The sequence below is a fragment of the Perissodus microlepis genome, chromosome 20 (assembly GCF_051167445.1).
Source record: "Perissodus microlepis isolate ML-2025 ecotype Zambia chromosome 20, ASM5116744v1, whole genome shotgun sequence".
Classification (NCBI taxonomy): Eukaryota; Metazoa; Chordata; class Actinopteri; order Cichliformes; family Cichlidae; genus Perissodus; species Perissodus microlepis.
The window spans coordinates 33791062-33808999 of record NC_140480.1 but is presented as its reverse complement, the minus strand read 5'-3'; the positions used below and the strand labels follow the sequence as shown (position 1 = coordinate 33808999).

The window sequence follows — 17938 nt, the reverse complement described above, 5'->3', positions numbered from 1 at the left end:
CAATCAAAGTGTATAATCCCAGCTATGGTGGCTGTTATAGCACAAACATGTTTTAGTGGAGCAAAGAGACCAAAAATATTCAACTTAGTATTTAAACCATAACTGCCTTTCCTGGCATATTTCTACTACTGTTTGGAGTGGATCTGTATCCAGCCCAGAGATTCCTTTTTTAGAGGCTGTCAGTGCACGGTTTACCTCAGCTGTCAATGCCGCATAAGAAGCATCCACATTTACTCTAGCCTTTAAAAACTTTGTGATACGAGTCTGTAAGTGAGTGAAGCTCATTTCTGACCAATGACAGCGATACTACGTGAGTTATTGAGGATATGTTGAAGATTTAAGCGCTATTTGCCCCTGTTAGCTGTTGTTAGCTGGCTGTCCTTGAAGTGGATCTAACATTGTTGGTCTCTGACACTTTCTGAATAACTTTTTGTATGATGTGAAAATATAATCAAACGAGTTTTGAGTGGGAAAGTGTGATTGTTATTTTATTTCATTTCATTTTTTTAGTTTTGAACACTCAGCTAAAATTAGCTGGCACAATGTTAGATGGTAAATGGCCTGTATTTATATAGCGCCTTTCTAGTCCCTAAGGACCCCAAAGCGCTTTACACAACCAGTCATCCACCCATTCACACACACTGGTGATGGCAGCTACATTGTAGCCACAGCCACCCTGGGGCGCACTGACAGAGGCGAGGCTGCCGGACACTGGCGCCACCGGGCCCTCTGACCACCACCAGTAGGCAACGGGTGAAGTGTCTTGCCCAAGGACACAACGACCGAGACTGTCCAAGCCGGGGCTCAAACCGGCAAGCTTCCGATTACAAGGCGAACTCCCAACTCTTGAGCCACGATCGCCCCGATTAGCTTATATGCAGCTGATATTGATGTTTAGCCAGGTCGTTGTCAGTTTCCTGGTGGCTTCCGCTAGGGCTGGGCGACATGAGCAAAATCTAATATTGCAATATTTTTTGGGATATCGTGATACTCTCCCTGAAGTCAAGGTTTTTATATAAATATCACCACGAAAACCTCAGAATCTGATCTAAAAGCTCATAAACACCATTTCTACAACCACCAAACAAAGTGAAACCAACAAACAATTAAAAGAGCAGTAAAGTAACATCATGAAATATGAATAAAACAAATGACAAAGCCATGAACTCACTCGACTTCATGTAACCAAACAAACGGCACAGTGTCTAAAAGCTGAGATCTCACAGATTCCAGAACTGCAAGTTTCATCACACTTCGACCAAATTTCACTGAACCAGCTACAAATATGCTTCACATTCGATAAGCATTAACATGGAATCAGACTTGCACATGCCACTAACCCTGTGCTATCATTTTTCTGTAAAGCAAATTTACCTCTGGCTATAAGTAAAGTAACCTTAACCATTTTCCTCCGTTTCTCTCGCCGATAGCTTTGGCGTGGGGAGATGTTCACATGCAGAGTTAAAAACAGTCTTAATTTTGCAGGGAATGACTTTTCGGCATGTTTTGCAATTTACCCCATTTTGTTCTACATCCTCCTTCTCAAATCCAAACCACATGATGACTTAATGCATCTTAACGCTGGTATTGCATCCTCACCAGCTTTACGAAACTTTGAGTGCTCAAGTAGAGTAAAAAAAGCGCCATATAAGAACCAGCCCATTTACCGTTTAACAGCTCCGAAACATATTTTTGAATTTGCAACTGTGGATAAACACCATTTTAAACTGTCAGTTATCTAGTTGGAGATATTTAGCTCCCTGTCTATACTTGGACTCCAGTAAGTGGTGGAAATTGGATAATTGTATCTATTTTAGTTAGCTAAAAGAGTTGTTTTCTAATACATGCTGCAAAAACTGACTACTGTCAGTAACCATCTAGTGATGTGTCTGTCTCTTACCTTCCTCTTCAGTGTTGGTCTCCGCAGTGCAGCTGACTCCGTCTGCAGAGCACGACTTGAGGAAATCCTGAGAGGCTTCACTATTTTGAGAAGCTGAACAGGAGACAGTAACTAGTACCGATTAAGGTTTTGGTATGAGGGTTAATTTTAACAGCTGTGAATTTACCTGCAGCAATCTGTGCCAGCGGGTCGACCTCCATAATGAAGTCCTCCTTCAGGAAGAGGAAGCCCACAATGGAGAAGAGGTACACAAGGATGAGAGCGAGCAGTGCCGTGAGCAGGATGGAGCGCCCGTTACGCGTCACGCTGTTTATCACATTTAACAGGGTCTCCTCCCTGTAGATCAGGTCAAAAAGCTGCCCGAAATGAACACAGACACTTAGATTTTCCTTCCTACCACAAACAGCACAAACACCTGACAGGTCACTGTGTCTGCTGTTTACCAGGATGCTGTAGAAGAGCTCGTGAACGAAGAGTCCCAGTGTGGACGTCAGGACGTATGCCAGGTGATAGAGGAACTCCACATCCATCACCATGGCCTTGTACCCCATAATAAATGTGCCGTTGTTTCCCACAAAACTCACCACAAACACCACTTTATTGATGAGCTGGAAATGGACAAAACATGGACAGCACAGTGGATGATCAGGCTGGAGGTGTTGTTACCAAAGAGATGTAAAAGGACGCTGACCAATTGTAAGAAATAAATGTAAGAAAAGCAGAAAAGTTCTGCTAGCTCATTGCCCAGACTGGCCTTTAACAATAAAACAAGGCCTGATTCTGGCCCTCAGGCCATATGTTTGACACCTCTGATCTAGAATGTTCTACTCTAGAACCACAATTCAAATCTAGAGCTCAAAAAGAACAGGAGAATATTTTCCTTTTAGGACACAGTCACATCTGAGAAGTGTATTCAGTGTCTTCACAGTTTATATTTTTTAACTGACCAGCTCACTGATCACCAAACTTAACTAAAAAAACATGAAATCATCATTTTGATTTTAAAAAAGAAAAAAATCTTCATCAACTCTGAATAAAACCTAGAAATGTAAACTGTGAATCAAGAGTTTAAATATTTAAAACGGGTACCAAGCCATGCTAAGCTAATCAAACCCAGGGTGCAGATGTGTAATGTGGTGTTTTCTCACATTAAGTGTTCCCAGCACTATTAGCGTGTTGCCAATGCCTAGGTGGTAGATGGACCTGAGAATCAGAGCGACGGTGAACGGCGTGAGAGCACGCTGAGAGAACAAACCCAGGACGGAGAGACCGGCCAGGACCCAGAACAGCATCAACAACAGAGAGTCGTCGATTGCACCTACAGAGGAGAAGAGCATCGTTTTAAGTGCCACATCCTCACCTCGACCAGTCCTCCACACTTTCTACAGATGATGACAAAAATAAAATGACAGCGTTCGTGTGTTTAGTAGTATTTTCAGATCTATCAGTACTTGCAGTAGTACCTTGTCCGGAGTCGTAGGGGTAGAAGAAAGCGATGATGAGGTTGATGAAGAGGGCAAGTTTAAAGGAGATTGTTCCCCACAGAGTCATCCTTCTGGAGAACCAGTACAACACTGGCATACCTGCACAAACACATACATGTTGAACCTGAACACGCTGTTGGGTTTTTATATGTTGAGCAAAAGTAGAATTGATGTGAGCACCTGGCTCACACGAATGAAACCTTTACAGATCACACTGAGTGTGTGTACTCACTCCTCAGCTTCTTCTGCCACTCCATTTCTCCATGCAGGAAGGATGTTTGCTCGAAGAAATGTGTGACTTTGGATCCCTGCTCGTCCAGCTCAGTGGTGTTGAACACCCTGATCTTTGACTCCTCTGTCAGAAACTCACAGATGGGATGAACGGGAAACACAATCTGCTCCATGCTGCGGTCCTCGCGAACAATCTGGGCACAGACAGATACGTAGTTTAGACAACGTCTTCTACACAGATGATAAAAGCTCGATCCTCTCTAAAATGTAGAGATGAGGTTGACAAACTCAAAGAAAGCACATTTTCATAATTTACGGGGTTTCTTTTGCCCTTTTTGGGTCATGGATGGTGTAGACAGACAGGAAAGAGAGAGGAAGACATGTAGCAAAGGGCCACAGGTCGGACTCGAACCCGGGCCTACTGCTGTCTTGCCATAAAGCATATGGTCAGTGACTGAACTATGAATTCTACTTCTTGGTGGCTGGAACGAGGGGGGAGCATCTCTGATTGTTGTGACTCAGACCAGGACTGAGTTGTGTAACCGAGGAACAGAGATGCTTGTTAAATAAACAATTTGAAAAAGTTACGTTTTACCCAAACGATCAAATGCCATTTTGTGCTATTTGATAACAAAACCACAAAGTATTATAGTATCGACGGCTCAGGATAAAGATCTTTATTTTAATAGCAGTAATACCTCTATCTGTGACGTTAGCTGCTCGTAGTACTCCAGCGGGTCCTGCTCCACCACAGGAGCTGGAGCTGAGGACTTCAACATCTGGGACAGAGGTCGGTTGTTCAGGTTCAGCTGCAGACACACAAACAGCAGCATGGTGTCAGTTTTAGATGATTACAACTTGACATGGATGGATGGATGGATGGATGGATGGATGTTTACCATTGAGGAAATGCCCTCCTCTCCCTCTTTATTGTTCTTTTGAGGTTTTAGGAGGTTGTGAAGGACTTTGTTGTGTCTCGCCAGCTGCAAAAACACATCAAGAACTTTATTTTGACCCTAACCAACCACAAAATATCATGAGCTCTTCCAGACAGCCAATAGGAAATTGAGTTTAGTCACCTGCTGAGCCAGGATGTAGATGTTGTGCCCCACCTCCCGAGGAGAAACTTCCACCTCCACACCTTCACATTCACTCTCCTGGTTGTAGGCCTTCTTTATCACCTCCACCTGGCAGAGTGGACATGTACACACTTAGATTTTTCTCGCTTTTCAATAAGATCTTTAACAGCTGCTTTATGGACATGTGGTTCAGGGTCTGACCAGCTCTCGTGGCCGCAGGTTCAGCAGAATCCTCTCTGCGTTCTCACTGTCGTGACGACTCTCCATAAGAGCCAACAGCAGCTTGGAGGCATTGTCCTGTCGAACAGCAGTCAAACAAATGGACTGAACCGTTTGTCAAGTACTAGAGACAATGAGTTCTATCTTTACACAGACAGGAATGATATTTGTGGAAATGCTGACTTAAAAACCTGGAAACAGACCCACACATTAACCTAAAAGAGTGAGAGATAAATGATGGTGTTTGGTTATTTTATCACCTCCTACACCGCGCCCCAGATTACATCTTTAAACATAATTACATTTCAAGCAGTGTTAGATTTCCTGTGCTTCTTTTAATGCACAGAAATATGAAAATAAGAAAGATTTCTGCACTTTTGCCACTATGGTGTCGCTACACTGAACTCCGTCTAAATGAAAGAGGTGACTCCATTTTACCTTCAGCTGCAGCACCATCTCCATCCGATAGCGACATAGAGGACTGATGTCATTCAGGATCAGAGCCGTTATGATGTCGATGCCGTTGGACTCGTGGGTCACGATACATGTCTGAAACACAGAAAACAAACGTCTGTGTAAGACAGTGCAGTAAAGAAAGGTCTGGAAAATTAAAAACTAGAGGATAACATCAGGTCTCTTCATCTGTTGTGCTGGCACTCGTGGTTCTTTGGTGCCTTTTGAGCCCACGTTTTGAGGTTTCTGGGTGCTGGTGCCAGTTTTTTTTTCAATGGATGTACCGTTCTTGTCTGGTAGCAGACATTACCAATAGCACTGAACAAAGCGACTGTTGATATCCTCAACTTTCTCATATTTCTAGTAGTAAGTATCGTCTTGCATTACCAACCACTGGCTTTGTGTTACATGCAGCTATATCAATCTGCCCAGACTAGGAAATGGAGATCACTGGCCACTCCTTAGTGAGTAGTTACCCCAAGAAGGTCCCCATGAATGTTAATAATGTAATCATCTGCTTTACCGCAAATGCATCACTACTGACGAGGGACAGTTAACCTAACAAGCATGTCTGTGGACTGTTGGAGGAAGGAAATCCACACAAGCAGAGTGACAACACTCAACTTCCAGCTGCAGGTTTGAACCTACAGCCTTCTTACAGTGATGCTGCAGCGTTAACCGCTGCACCACCTTGGCACCTGTACCGTCAAAGAAAAGTAGAAACCATTATTTCCAGCCTGTTGTTCTCATGTACCTGGTTCTCTTGGCAGGGTCCTTGGCAGTACTCTGTAAGTGTTTCCAGGGTCTGAATGATGAGGTGGACATTTGATTCATTGATGTACAAGCCCAGCAGGCCCAGGCCACCCGTCGTACTACCACACATGATGTCCAGGAACTGAAGTGTCTCACACACAAGGTTGTAGTTGGCTTTGTTATTCTGACAACGCAGGAAGTTCTGGAAACACAAAGTCACAAACTTGAGCCTTACATTTTCTGTATGTGTGCTCACATGAAGAAGATGCTGGGACAAACAGATAGCTTTACTTCCTGTACTGGCCTCTAACAGACGGTGCTAAAAGACCTGCCTAAAGTGGAGAGAAAAACATCCAACTTGTCTCTAAAATATAGGTAGTAGATATTAACTTTTTGTCACATGTTTAATGCCATACAATCTGTAAAAAAGGCTCAACACTGTTCAGTAGTCAGCAGGAACTGACCTGTAGGTCGTTGTTGTGGTTCTCACAAAGCAGCTGTAGGAACCTCAAGATCGGCTTCATGATGGTAACAGCTGGTCCCATCTCTGTCTCCACCTCCTTCTGTTCTTCAATAGGTTGAGCTGGCAGGGTGGAGGTGCCTGGGGCAATGGGCACCCCTGGTACCAACAGTGGATGACCCCCTGTACCCGGAAGTACACCCAAAGTGGTGGAGCCACCTTTAAACCATAAAATATTATTACAAACATCTTTCAGAACTCAAACTTTTTCAGAGTCCTATTTTTCCCTTCACGGAGGTGCATAATACATAATTGTCTAAGGAGCTTGGAAAGAAAAGCGTCTGGACTTCTTTAAGTTTCTTGAAGATGTTTCACTTCTCATCCGAGAAGCTTCTTCAGTTCTAGGGTCAAACGGTGGAGAGACCAAACAACCACTTCACAAGCGCATGGCACAACATAGAAGAGCCACCTCCACGGGACAAGACACGTCCATCTGCATCTAAAGGTCAAAGGTCACTCTTTCAAGGATGCCAATGTTCACATTTTGGACAGAGAGGACCGATGGTTTGAAAGAGGAGTGAAAGAAGCCATCTATGTCCACTGTGAGCGACCATCTTTGAACAGAGGCGGGGGTTTACGACACCAACTCTCTGCCATCTATAATCCAGTTTTGAGTTCCTTCCCAGACGCCTTAACGCCCACTCACATCCTGGGCCATCTGACCTCAGGAAATCACATGATAGGGTGGGAGCAGGTTTCACAATGAGCTCACCCGAAACCCTGGCTGATTGGGACCCACACCCGCTTTCACACCTTGGCTCATGTGATTAGGTAGAGGATCATCAGGGGGTCCTTTGACCCTCTTGGTGGGACACTCCCACAGAGCTTAAATCTGGGTCTCTCCACCATTTGACCCTAGAACTGAAGAAGCTTCTCGGATGAGAGGTGAAACGTCTTCAAGCAACTTAAAGAAGTCCAGACACTTTTTTTCCCAAGCTCCTTAGACTACGATGACCTGGATGACTGAGAACCTTCACAGACATAATACATAATTGTTTGTTAATTAACCATTTAAAACATTATATCAAATGTCTAAACCTGATCAAAGTTCCAGTGAGTGATGTCAAACTATTGGTTACAAAATGGGGTTTGATCATATCATCCTCAAATAAATCTAAGGAACCCTAAATATGGACGTACATTGAAACTATAGAATAATCGGATTGCACAGATGTGTCCTCATAAACTATTTTCAGATGACTCTCACCGTTCTCCAGCTTCTCGTTGGCCTTGTGTGTCATCTCTCCAACATTAACAGAAACCGTTGCTTTAATGTCGGCCTGAGCTTCTTTCATTCTGTCATTAAACACTTTAAAGAACTTCTCTGACTTGTTGTCCCCCATCATCAGTTTGTAGAAGGAGTTCTGCATAAGAAGTGGACAGAGTCAACACACCAGTTTAACACGGGACCAAAAACAAGCTTGAAAACCATCCCAGTCTAAAACCATGCCTAAAATGAATCAAAACCAGCTCTGAAGCAGTCTTTATTCTAAAAACAATATATAAAAGATGGTCAAAACTAAACCCAGCGTACAACCACGTCTAACCAAGAACCAACTTCTTTCATTAAAATGGTCCCATTGCCAGTACCACATCCTGTGATCTCTGGATCAGCTATGTTGGAGAAAACTAAACTACACTATTCAAAAAAAAAAATGTGACCATTCTTGTCTCAGATCTATTGTTTTTACATGTTTGATGTATTATTTGGTTTTTCCTGTGCTTTTAGAACAGACTTGGCTCTGTAATTTCATAACAGTGACTTAAATGAGCAAAGAAACTTCTCCTGTCTGCTACCTGTATCTCAGTGTTTCCTCCCTCCAGCAGACAGATGGCCAGCTGGATGCTCTCCTGGAAGATCTTATCATTCTTGGTGCTCATCACCAGATCTGTGAACAGCTTTGTTCCTCCTTCACGATCCAGACGACACTGGATTGCTGCCACTGCCGCCCAGTCCCGCTCCTGTTCACCGCCTAACTCACAGAAAGAAAAATACAGCATAATATAGCAGCTTCTGCACAGACAATATGGATTATAGCATCATAAACACATTAGATTGCTATTATTGTGTTACGTAAATTATGTTAAATAAATGATGTCCTGGGGAATCTCCCCCCAGACTTGGATCAGTGAGCTCAGTGGTTCTAATTAGCAACACATAACTTCCAACAGGTTATAAATTAAATCCAAGTCTGGGGAATTCAATTTCTTCTTAGTAACTATATAAACACACCAAAAGCCTTTAACCCAGGGTCCGCTACAACAACATAAACATGATGGGTGGGTCTGAGGATTTCGTCCTGGTATCCAACAGCAGTCAGAATACTGCTGGCCCGCACATGGAGGTTATTGCCACCCTCCACGGATATACATGAGACAACAAACCTATCAATGTCAAATATGGATGTGTCATCACGAAGGAGCTGGACTAGCTGTGCAGCAAAGACACCAGCAAAAAGCAGCACTAGAGAAAGATCAGTAAGGAAGGATAAAGACAGAAATGAAGCCACCACCTGCAAAGTCATCCTCTTTTTGGGTTCGTGTCCAGTCTACAATTGAATTTAACAAAGCAGGTGAAATGGATTTCGGATGTTTTGTGCTTCTTCACTGAACACAATGACATTCCTGAACTTATCTGACTATGCTATACTGTTATGATCAAATGTCTCCTGCATTTTATTTGAGCAGTGTTTATTATTTCCTCTGAACAGTGTTCGTATGAAGCAGTTTACCTGGAACTCCAAGTTCAGCTAAGTCATTCTTCTGGTTGGTCTTCTTGTTTGGAAACAAGTAGTTTTGCAGTAAAACTTTCCGCAGCACTAGGCCCTGAAACAAATCAACAGAAAGTCCATTCAGTCTCCATCCTGTTACATTTAACTGAAACAAAACCAAGAAATAAGCCAGAGATTTCAGTTTGGGGAAGGCTTCATTCATGATCAGTGGCAGCAACAAGGCCTGGCAGAGGCTGACGAATGGGGAAAAGACGAGAGAGGGTGGGGAACGCAAACACGAACAAACAGGTGAAGATGATTCAGCGAAAGGGGAGTGCTTGGGTTGTGGTCCCATTCCAGACAAACTGTCTCAAATAAAATAAGCATAAATATGGAAAAACTGCAAAAGGACCACTGGAAGCTACAAAACCACCAAAGAAGAATGACCACAACAACACTGTGGTTTTTTTAAATATACTGTATTTCTCAAGGACCTGCCTTTGTTGTTCGACCGTGATTATAAGTTAAGTTAAACAGGCTGATTGTGGTAGTTCAGCTACTATTAACTCACCTTTTCATCAAAGTCCAGAGTCCTGATGAGCATCTCCTGCAGAGTCTTTAGGACTTTGATGCACAGCTTCTCCTCTGAAGACATCAGCGCCTTGGTGTGCTGGATCAACCTGGTCAGCACACGGACATCATAATTCCCCTCATCCCTCTAGTGTCAGTGCTCAAGCATGCTTTACACTCAGATGACCTACTTGGAAATGAATCCTCCGGACTCACAGCGCTGTCGGATGTCGGTTCCTTCAGGGAACAGCAGCTCCGGCTGATGGAGGACATCCACCAACACAGAAAGCTCAGCGTTCACCAGTGGCTTCAGACGCTCCTCCAGAGTGTTTATGATGTCCTGAGGAAGATACAGAGGGAACAAGGTTAAATACAGTTTACTGCAAGTTAATGTAAATAAAGAAAGTCTTTTTTTCGGTGTGCCCTTGTGCACCTGCAGCTTCTCTATGATGTTCTTGTAGTCCCAGGGGTTGGTAGGAGCGCTAGGGCGGGTGTGGCGGGAGGAGGATTTGTAGTTTGGATTGGTGCGCGACAAAGAGTTCAAAGCTGAAGTGGACAGCATGGTGTTGATCTGAGCCTCCAGTTCCAAAGGCACAGAGATGGAGCGACTCTTAGCTGGACAGAGAGAGAACTTTATTTAATGTTCAAAATTCACAAGACTCAGTCACCCTTTTTTAAGTGGGAATGTGAGAGAAAACCATGGGAATCATTCATGGCTCAGACGTAATGCGGTGCCAGGTTTGTTACCTGTCACAGCGAGCGTCTTGATGCATGCCTCCACCTGCCCTCTGTGCTGCTGCTGCAACCAGGGACAGTCCAGCAGCCTGACAGACGACTGAAGCAGCTGAGTCACGATGGTGTGATGAGTCTGACAGAGACAGAGAAGCAATCAACTAACTGGAACCACACCTAAACAGTTTTTTCTCACCAAGGTGAAGCATTTCCTTCACCTGCAGAGAAGTGCTGTTTTCAGAGAAAGGGGAGCTGAAGAAGGCGTTGATGGTGTCAAAAACCACGCCGATGATGTATTTCTCCAGAACGGGATCGGAAAGACGCTTTTCTCGTTTATTACAGACCTGCAGAGAGGGAAAAAACCCCGAACATCAGCACCATGTCACGTCAGGTTGTTTTTTGTCTACTTTCTTATGGATATGACTCTCAGAAACTGTTTATCTGTTGTTCTGCTCTAGATAGTTTTTTTAGGCTTGTCACTTTTTTGACCTCCTATTCTTCAATTTCCTCAGATATTTTTTAAGGATACTCCCCACACAATGCTTGTATATGCCAAATTTTAAGCTAATAGCCCTTTGGGAATCACCTTGTCTTACAGCCCTAGCAGGGCCTCCTCCTGAAAACGACCTTGTGTGGGTGTGTCAATTCAGTTCAATTTTATTTACACAGCGCCAAATCACAACAACAGTCGCTTCAAGGTGCTTTATATTTTAAGGTAGATCCTACAGTAACACATACAGAGAAAAACCCAACAATCATATAACCCAGCGGTCCCCAACCCCCGGGCCTCAGACCGGTACCGGTCCGTGAGTCGTTTGGTACCGGGCCGCGAGAGTTGAGGCTCAGGTGTGAAATGTATGGTTTTCAGCGTTATTTTGTTATAGTTTTTATCGTTAACTCGGTTTTCCTGGGTCTTTTCACGTGTGTTATGAATAAATCTTCTTTTTTTCAGTACCAGTACTGGTTTTATTTTGTTGTATTTATCCGCGACACCTTAAAGGCCGGTCCATGAAAATATTGTCGGGCATAAACCGGTCCGTGGCGCAAAAAAGGTTGGGGACCGCTGATATGACCCCTATGAGCACGCACTTTGGCAACAGTGGGGAGGAAAAACTCCCTTTTAACAGGAAGAAACCTCCGGCAGAACCAGGCTCAGGGAGGGGCGGGGCCATCTGTCGCGACCGGTGTTGTCCTGCCATATCTGCTGCCTTAGGTGCCACCTTTTTTGTACAGCTGACTCCCATCAACAATTAAGAATTCTTAAGGCCAGAGATTGTAGTGCCAGAGAGCCATGTTGGGCTGCAGCTAGTAAGCTGTGTGTGTGTGTGTGTGTGTGTGTGTGTGTGTGTGTGTGTGTGTTTGTTTGGAGGTGGATTGCCCCTGCTGCGTGGAGAGGAGTGTGTTTTGGTACTAACCCTTTTTGGCATATTTTCAGTTTATTGTTTTCTTTCTTTAAAAGGTGACAGCAGCTTGTCCGTCTCTTTTAGGTAAGTTATTAATGAAAACATTAATAAACCTGTTAATTTAACTATTTTGCCTCCCTGTCTCCTTTTTTCAACCTGGACACCTTTTGTTACTTTCCCTCACCCCTGGACCTTTTTAGGGGAACGTAACACCTTGTTGGTGTAAAAATGTTTTATGCCAAACTCTGTTATCCAACTAAACCAGGGGTGGCAAACTCCAGGCCTCAAGGGCCGGTGTCCTGCAGGTTTTAGATCTCACCCTGGGTCAACACACCTGAATCACATGATTAGTTCATTACCAGGCCTCTGGAGAACTTCAGGACATGTTGAGGAGGTCATTTAGCCGTTTAAATCAGCTGTGTTGGATCAAGGACACATCTAAAACCTGCAGGGACACCGGCCCTCGAGGCCTGGAGTTGCCCACCCCTGAACTAAAGGAACAGGATGAAAGAGACTAAATTTCAAATTGGTTCTTTACTAAATTGTCTGTTATGTGAAGGCAACACTGGTTCATCTGTTGAATTAGGAGGCTTTTAGGTGAGGTTTAACAAAAAAAAGGAAAAGAAATCTGCCAATGTCCAAAAAAAAAGCCTGTAGTGCTCAAGACCACTTTTTTCCCCAAATCCAACTCAGTGGAAGCAAAATATAAAGAAAGACTCTGCACATTATTGTACATATAATGTTACAAAGCTGGATGCTTGTGTTAAACCTGGGTGTAGTTTTAAATAATGAGGTAATGATTTACAATAGTTTATCATTTATGATGATAAACTATGGTGCTGTTCCTACCCGAGCCATGTCCACAGTGAAGTCCTCAAACAGATTCCAGATGTGGTTGGATGTGTAGATTTCCTTCATCTCCACCTCTGTGTCCACATAGCAGTGATTCACAAAGTTCACATAGGCAATTTTCACCTGGAGACACACAGGAAGTCGAGTTAGCTTTCTGGTTTAATCAAAGCAGTTTAAAAACCTTAAACCACACAAACACAGTGAGAACCTCAGTAATGCAGTCCTCATGGGTCACCACTCTGACCACATCCTCCAGGGGCAGCAGGGAGGTGCATTTAATCTCCGTGTACACGTTCTTCCCCTCTGCACAAGCAGCCAGAAGCTCCACCAGAGAGATGTGATACCTGCAGGGGGGGAAATTATTTCACAGTCAGGTCTCAGACGGAAACACGACAGCATGTTTGGGATGGGAAATAAAAGCACCTGATGGTAACTTGAAAAACTTTGTTGTCCACACAGTATTTAGACTCAAGTAAAATATATATGCACCCATACGTATATATACTTGAAAACAGATGTGACTTCTTATAGGGCAAAATCTGCCAGAACCAAATCTGTCAATTAAATTTAAAAAAAATTAATCAGTTCTGATATTCTGGAAAAACTAAAGATTGATAAACATTCAGTCCATTTTAACAAGTCATGACTGGTGTCTCCTGTTTTGCAGCTGTGGCCACATCAGCTGAAGGCTCATCAGAAGAGCTCCGACTTGTGTGTTTATAGCAGCAGAGTTAAGGTGGTACAAACTTCTGCTCGGCTTCTTCTTTTAAACGATTTGACCGATGAAACAAATGAACTCCTCGACATCATCTGTAGCTTAATATACAGCTACGCGTACAGAGCGATACTGACACACTGCATCATTGTGTCTGGGTTTTGGTATTAGAACAGTGACACAGCACTGCCACCATCACGTCAGATAGTGCATTACAACAATTGTATAACTATAAGTTCACAATCACTGCAAGAACTTCTCAAGAAAACATGTTCAAGATCAGAGGAGACACAAATTCCTTTTTGATTGAATCAGGAAGGACATATATGGCATAAAAAAATCGTAAACATGCAGAGCTACATGCTGTTTGGATCCTTTTATATCCTGTTATAGGATAATTTTATCCTGTTATAAAATTGTCTCCAGCTCAAAGCTTTCAGTCATTTAACAAATAAAATAGAATCCTGTCATTTCTTAAATGACCGCATTATGGTTGGTATCAGGTTTTAGGACGACGGATTAATAAAACTGCTTTTTTTCATTATTTCAACATCATCATCATCATCATCATCGCTGCCTTGGTTACCTGAGTGGGCTGGTCTCACTGACGCCCTCCCTGCTCTCTGCCATCAGCTCCAGCATGACTTTAAACGAGTTTTTGTCGTTGTAAAAGACGACCACGTCCTCACCGGCGTTTGTTAACTACAAGAAGAGATGAAAGGAAAACTTGAATACATCAGCATGAAAACACGGGTTGATGTTTTAGTAGAAGCGAAGCGGTGCGTCTCATCCTCACCTCGGTCATGATCATGTCCTGACACTTCTTGACGTACTTGCCCTCGGCCTTGATGATGGTGTGGAGGAAGTTGAGGTACTGGACATGGCGGCCGTGCGTTGCCAGGCAGTGGATGAAGTGATGCAGCACGCTCTCAGAGATCTCGCTGCACAGTTGGTAGTTATTACTGAAGATGTGCTGCACTGTCTCCGCCTCCAGGAGCTGGACACGAACAAGGAAAAGTTTAGAAATCAAAAAGGTTTCACTTCAGGTCAGTCACATCAACACTGATATTTATTTAGAGAAGACTAGTTTTGACTTTTTTTTTCATTACAAAACCCCCCAACTGCCTCCTGAATGTTGGAAAATTTTGGGAATTTGTTTTCACTATGTCACTATGTCCCTGTGACATCATCCAACCACAAAACAGCTTATAGTTTATAATATGGTTTCTAATCATAAACCTCCTAGGACCTGGCGTCACATATGTGGACATCACATTTTTGGGTTATTTAGACCAAAATATAAAATTTTGGCCTGATATCCACTTATGAGGACATCATACTGCCACTGTTCTATCAAAATTTAAAACGAGTGTCCTCGTATGTGGCTCTCATTTTTCTGAGAAACAAAAATCAGGTAAAAAAAAAAAATCTGGTAATTCTTTGTTTTCACATTCATCAGGTCCCAGTCAGCCCAAATAGCAAAGAGAAATTAAAAATGCATGACGTGGAAGAGTTCAGGTCTTGGGAGGTTGATATTCTTTCTCTAGCTGATTAATTTTCATTCAAGTCCCCTTCAGTACACCGAGCATTAGAGTCGTCAGAGAGGTTTCTTTCTACCAGCCACTCAAATCACTTTAAAAAACCCAGAGACAACCGACATTTTCTTTAAACGAGTAAAAGTTGATTAGCTAAAGTAAAATAAATGAAAGCTGTTTAAACAGAAGTAACTTGATCAGGTGTTTTATGTAGAAGAAAATCCAACTGTACAAAGATTTCTGATTTTGGCTTATTTAGCTTCACAGAGCTGACAGAAATTAAAGGTAAAGATAATTAAAAGTGATAGAAAACTAAAACTAAAGCTGATGGCTTTTTTGAATATTTTACCAGAAGACTAAGATCAGTAACACACGAGGAAAACTGAAAGGTTTGACTACACTGCATTTAAAGAGAATCTGGCAACGAGTGTCTCTAAATGTAGGCTGGGTATATAAACAGGAAGGTAATTGGCTAATTGCACTCAGGTGTCAGAAATTTCAACTTATGAGTGTGGGACAGAAGATAAGATATTAAGACTGTTTTCTCACTTGACATATTCCTAAAGAAAAAGAAACACACACACACACACACACACACACTCGTTTTCATATCTTAGTGAGGACATGTCATTGACATAATGCCTAACGGATACCCTAAACCTAACCATAACCTAGCTGTAACCCTCACACTAAAACCACATTCTGAGTCTCAAACATGCCTCCAAACTCGTTGGCGACGCGCATTTTGTCCCCATAAGTGACTCTTGGTCCCCACAGGTATAGTAGCATGACAATTTCTGTCCTCACAAAGATGTCTGAACATGTAACCACACATAAAATCAACCACCCTTAAAGCGTACTGAACGTCCACTCAGATTTATGAACTAAATAAGCATTTTGTATAACTTTTGCACATTTGTAAAGCAGCTTACCCCCGGGTTGAGAAACAAGTTGAGGTTTTTGTGCAACAGAGCCTGATTCTCTTGGTTCCCCATACAGAACTTCTGCAGGAACAGGTGAGTATACTTGATGATCTCCTGCATCTTCACATCATTCTGCACACACACAGAGACAAACACGATGGTTAGTCTTGGTTGAGCTGAACTCTCCTCTCAAATCTGGCTACAGCCAGACTATTTGAATATATACATATATTTTAATCGAACGAAAGAAATCCACAAACACCAGGGGCAAAAGTTAACTACAATAAATATGAATGGCTGTTAAATAACAAATCTCAGCCTGTTTGATAAGTATTACATTATTATAACTACTCCACAGTTCAAAATGAAAAGAAGACTGGAAAAAGAAAGAACATCTGTAATAAGTTATTGATGAAAAACTCCACTGTGAGATTTCAATGTCATTTAAAATAAGGCTGCATAGCTTCAAGTGCAGCACTATTTGAATTGACCTGCTTAATTAAGCCTGCTAAGGTGCTTTTAATTTGGGGTGTCCTGTCTTACCTTGTCGTAGGAGACCTGCAGCAGGTCCAGCATCACTTTATGAGCACCCATGTTTTTTAGCAGCCTCTGCTGCTTCTTCCAAACTCCGCTGCTGCACATCTTATTCAACCTCTCCAGGATCTGCAGGGGGGAGGAGCGAGATGGCAGACAGCGGAGTCATGTGCAGTTAGACAGATGATGGTCAGTTTAACTTTTATTGGTTGAAATACTTCATTTCAATTTAGTTTTCTAGTGTCAATGTCAGTTTGTTTTTATGAGCATTATTTTCATGGGTAAAACAGATAACAGAGTGCAAGGACACCCTTCATTTTTTTATATTTTGTTAGTAAGAGGGGAAATAGGTGCACTGTTTTATTGAAATATGTGCAAATATATGTGAAAATACAGTATACAACAAGCTTGAAAGTCAGTATTTGGTATCACCACCTTCATTCTTCAACACAGCCTGAATATTTTTCTCAACATTTCAACAACAACAAAGTAGTCTTCAGGAATAATTCTTAGGCTTGTTGGAAGGACATCTGAAGCTCTTCTTCGGATGTTGGCTGCTGTTTTTGTTCCGTTCTTGGTCCCACACGGCTTCAATAATGTTGAGGTCCAGGCTCCGGGGGGTGGGGGGGTCAATCCATGGCCGATAGTGTTCCATTGTGTTTTTCTATCCAGGTATGCTTTTACTGCACTGGCACTGTGTTTATACTTTACAACTGATTCTTTGCTAAGCTGTCTGCTATGTGGAGACACAACACAGGTTTATCTCTTGAGTTAGGTGTCTTTTTATCCTTGAATGATTCTTAGGTTAGCATTGAGCTTAACAAACAATAAGCACTGAAAAAATTCCAAGTCTGGCTCCATGAAAATAAAATATAATGAGGTTTGGCTGAAGACTGTTGCATGGTACTGTAGAGACTGCAATTATATTTTTGTACATTTTTTCTAAGCTCTAAGTATCCCACTGTGTATTTTAGCTTAGTTTTAATTAACTATAGTATCTCTGATGGGCTGTATATGCTAAGAAATGAGTTTAATTCGCATCTTTAGCAATTAAAGTTTTCCCCCAAAGAAAGTATGCACTGTGTAAAAAAGTCTTTCATAAAGCCATTCCACATTTAGGAAAAAAAGATTTCTTTACACACTAAAAATTTTAACATAAAATACATTACGTAACACACACAATGTAACACATTCATTACTTTTAAACAATGTCTGTAGAATTATCTTTAGAACAACTAGAGTAGGTGCCGTGTTGGGCTCAGGGTTCTTTCACACATATTCTAAGTGATAAGATATTTTTTCATTTCTGAAAATGCTAAAATGA

The 17938-nt window shown here is 42.3% G+C and overlaps 1 protein-coding gene across 2 annotated transcripts in view; it reads right to left on the bottom strand.

Moving 5' to 3' along the window:
• The window catches only part of itpr3 (inositol 1,4,5-trisphosphate receptor, type 3), a 69813-nt gene that overhangs the window by 4787 nt on the left and 47088 nt on the right, over nucleotides 1–17938 (bottom strand). For both annotated transcript variants that reach the window (XM_084916330.1, XM_084916331.1), the window contains 27 exons: nucleotides 16624–16743; nucleotides 16090–16212; nucleotides 14419–14619; nucleotides 14209–14324; nucleotides 13116–13251; nucleotides 12905–13030; nucleotides 10871–10996; nucleotides 10668–10788; nucleotides 10354–10535; nucleotides 10112–10260; nucleotides 9922–10030; nucleotides 9372–9465; nucleotides 8437–8612; nucleotides 7847–8003; nucleotides 6584–6798; nucleotides 6121–6321; nucleotides 5352–5462; nucleotides 4896–4991; nucleotides 4695–4802; nucleotides 4515–4598; nucleotides 4314–4424; nucleotides 3617–3809; nucleotides 3364–3483; nucleotides 3049–3218; nucleotides 2344–2508; nucleotides 2067–2256; nucleotides 1901–1993 (listed from right to left, as the gene is read on the bottom strand). In XM_084916330.1, the coding sequence (XP_084772456.1) occupies nucleotides 1901–1993; nucleotides 2067–2256; nucleotides 2344–2508; nucleotides 3049–3218; nucleotides 3364–3483; nucleotides 3617–3809; nucleotides 4314–4424; nucleotides 4515–4598; nucleotides 4695–4802; nucleotides 4896–4991; nucleotides 5352–5462; nucleotides 6121–6321; nucleotides 6584–6798; nucleotides 7847–8003; nucleotides 8437–8612; nucleotides 9372–9465; nucleotides 9922–10030; nucleotides 10112–10260; nucleotides 10354–10535; nucleotides 10668–10788; nucleotides 10871–10996; nucleotides 12905–13030; nucleotides 13116–13251; nucleotides 14209–14324; nucleotides 14419–14619; nucleotides 16090–16212; nucleotides 16624–16743 (3793 nt within the window). The remainder of the gene's footprint in view (nucleotides 1–1900; nucleotides 1994–2066; nucleotides 2257–2343; nucleotides 2509–3048; nucleotides 3219–3363; nucleotides 3484–3616; nucleotides 3810–4313; nucleotides 4425–4514; nucleotides 4599–4694; nucleotides 4803–4895; nucleotides 4992–5351; nucleotides 5463–6120; nucleotides 6322–6583; nucleotides 6799–7846; nucleotides 8004–8436; nucleotides 8613–9371; nucleotides 9466–9921; nucleotides 10031–10111; nucleotides 10261–10353; nucleotides 10536–10667; nucleotides 10789–10870; nucleotides 10997–12904; nucleotides 13031–13115; nucleotides 13252–14208; nucleotides 14325–14418; nucleotides 14620–16089; nucleotides 16213–16623; nucleotides 16744–17938) is intronic.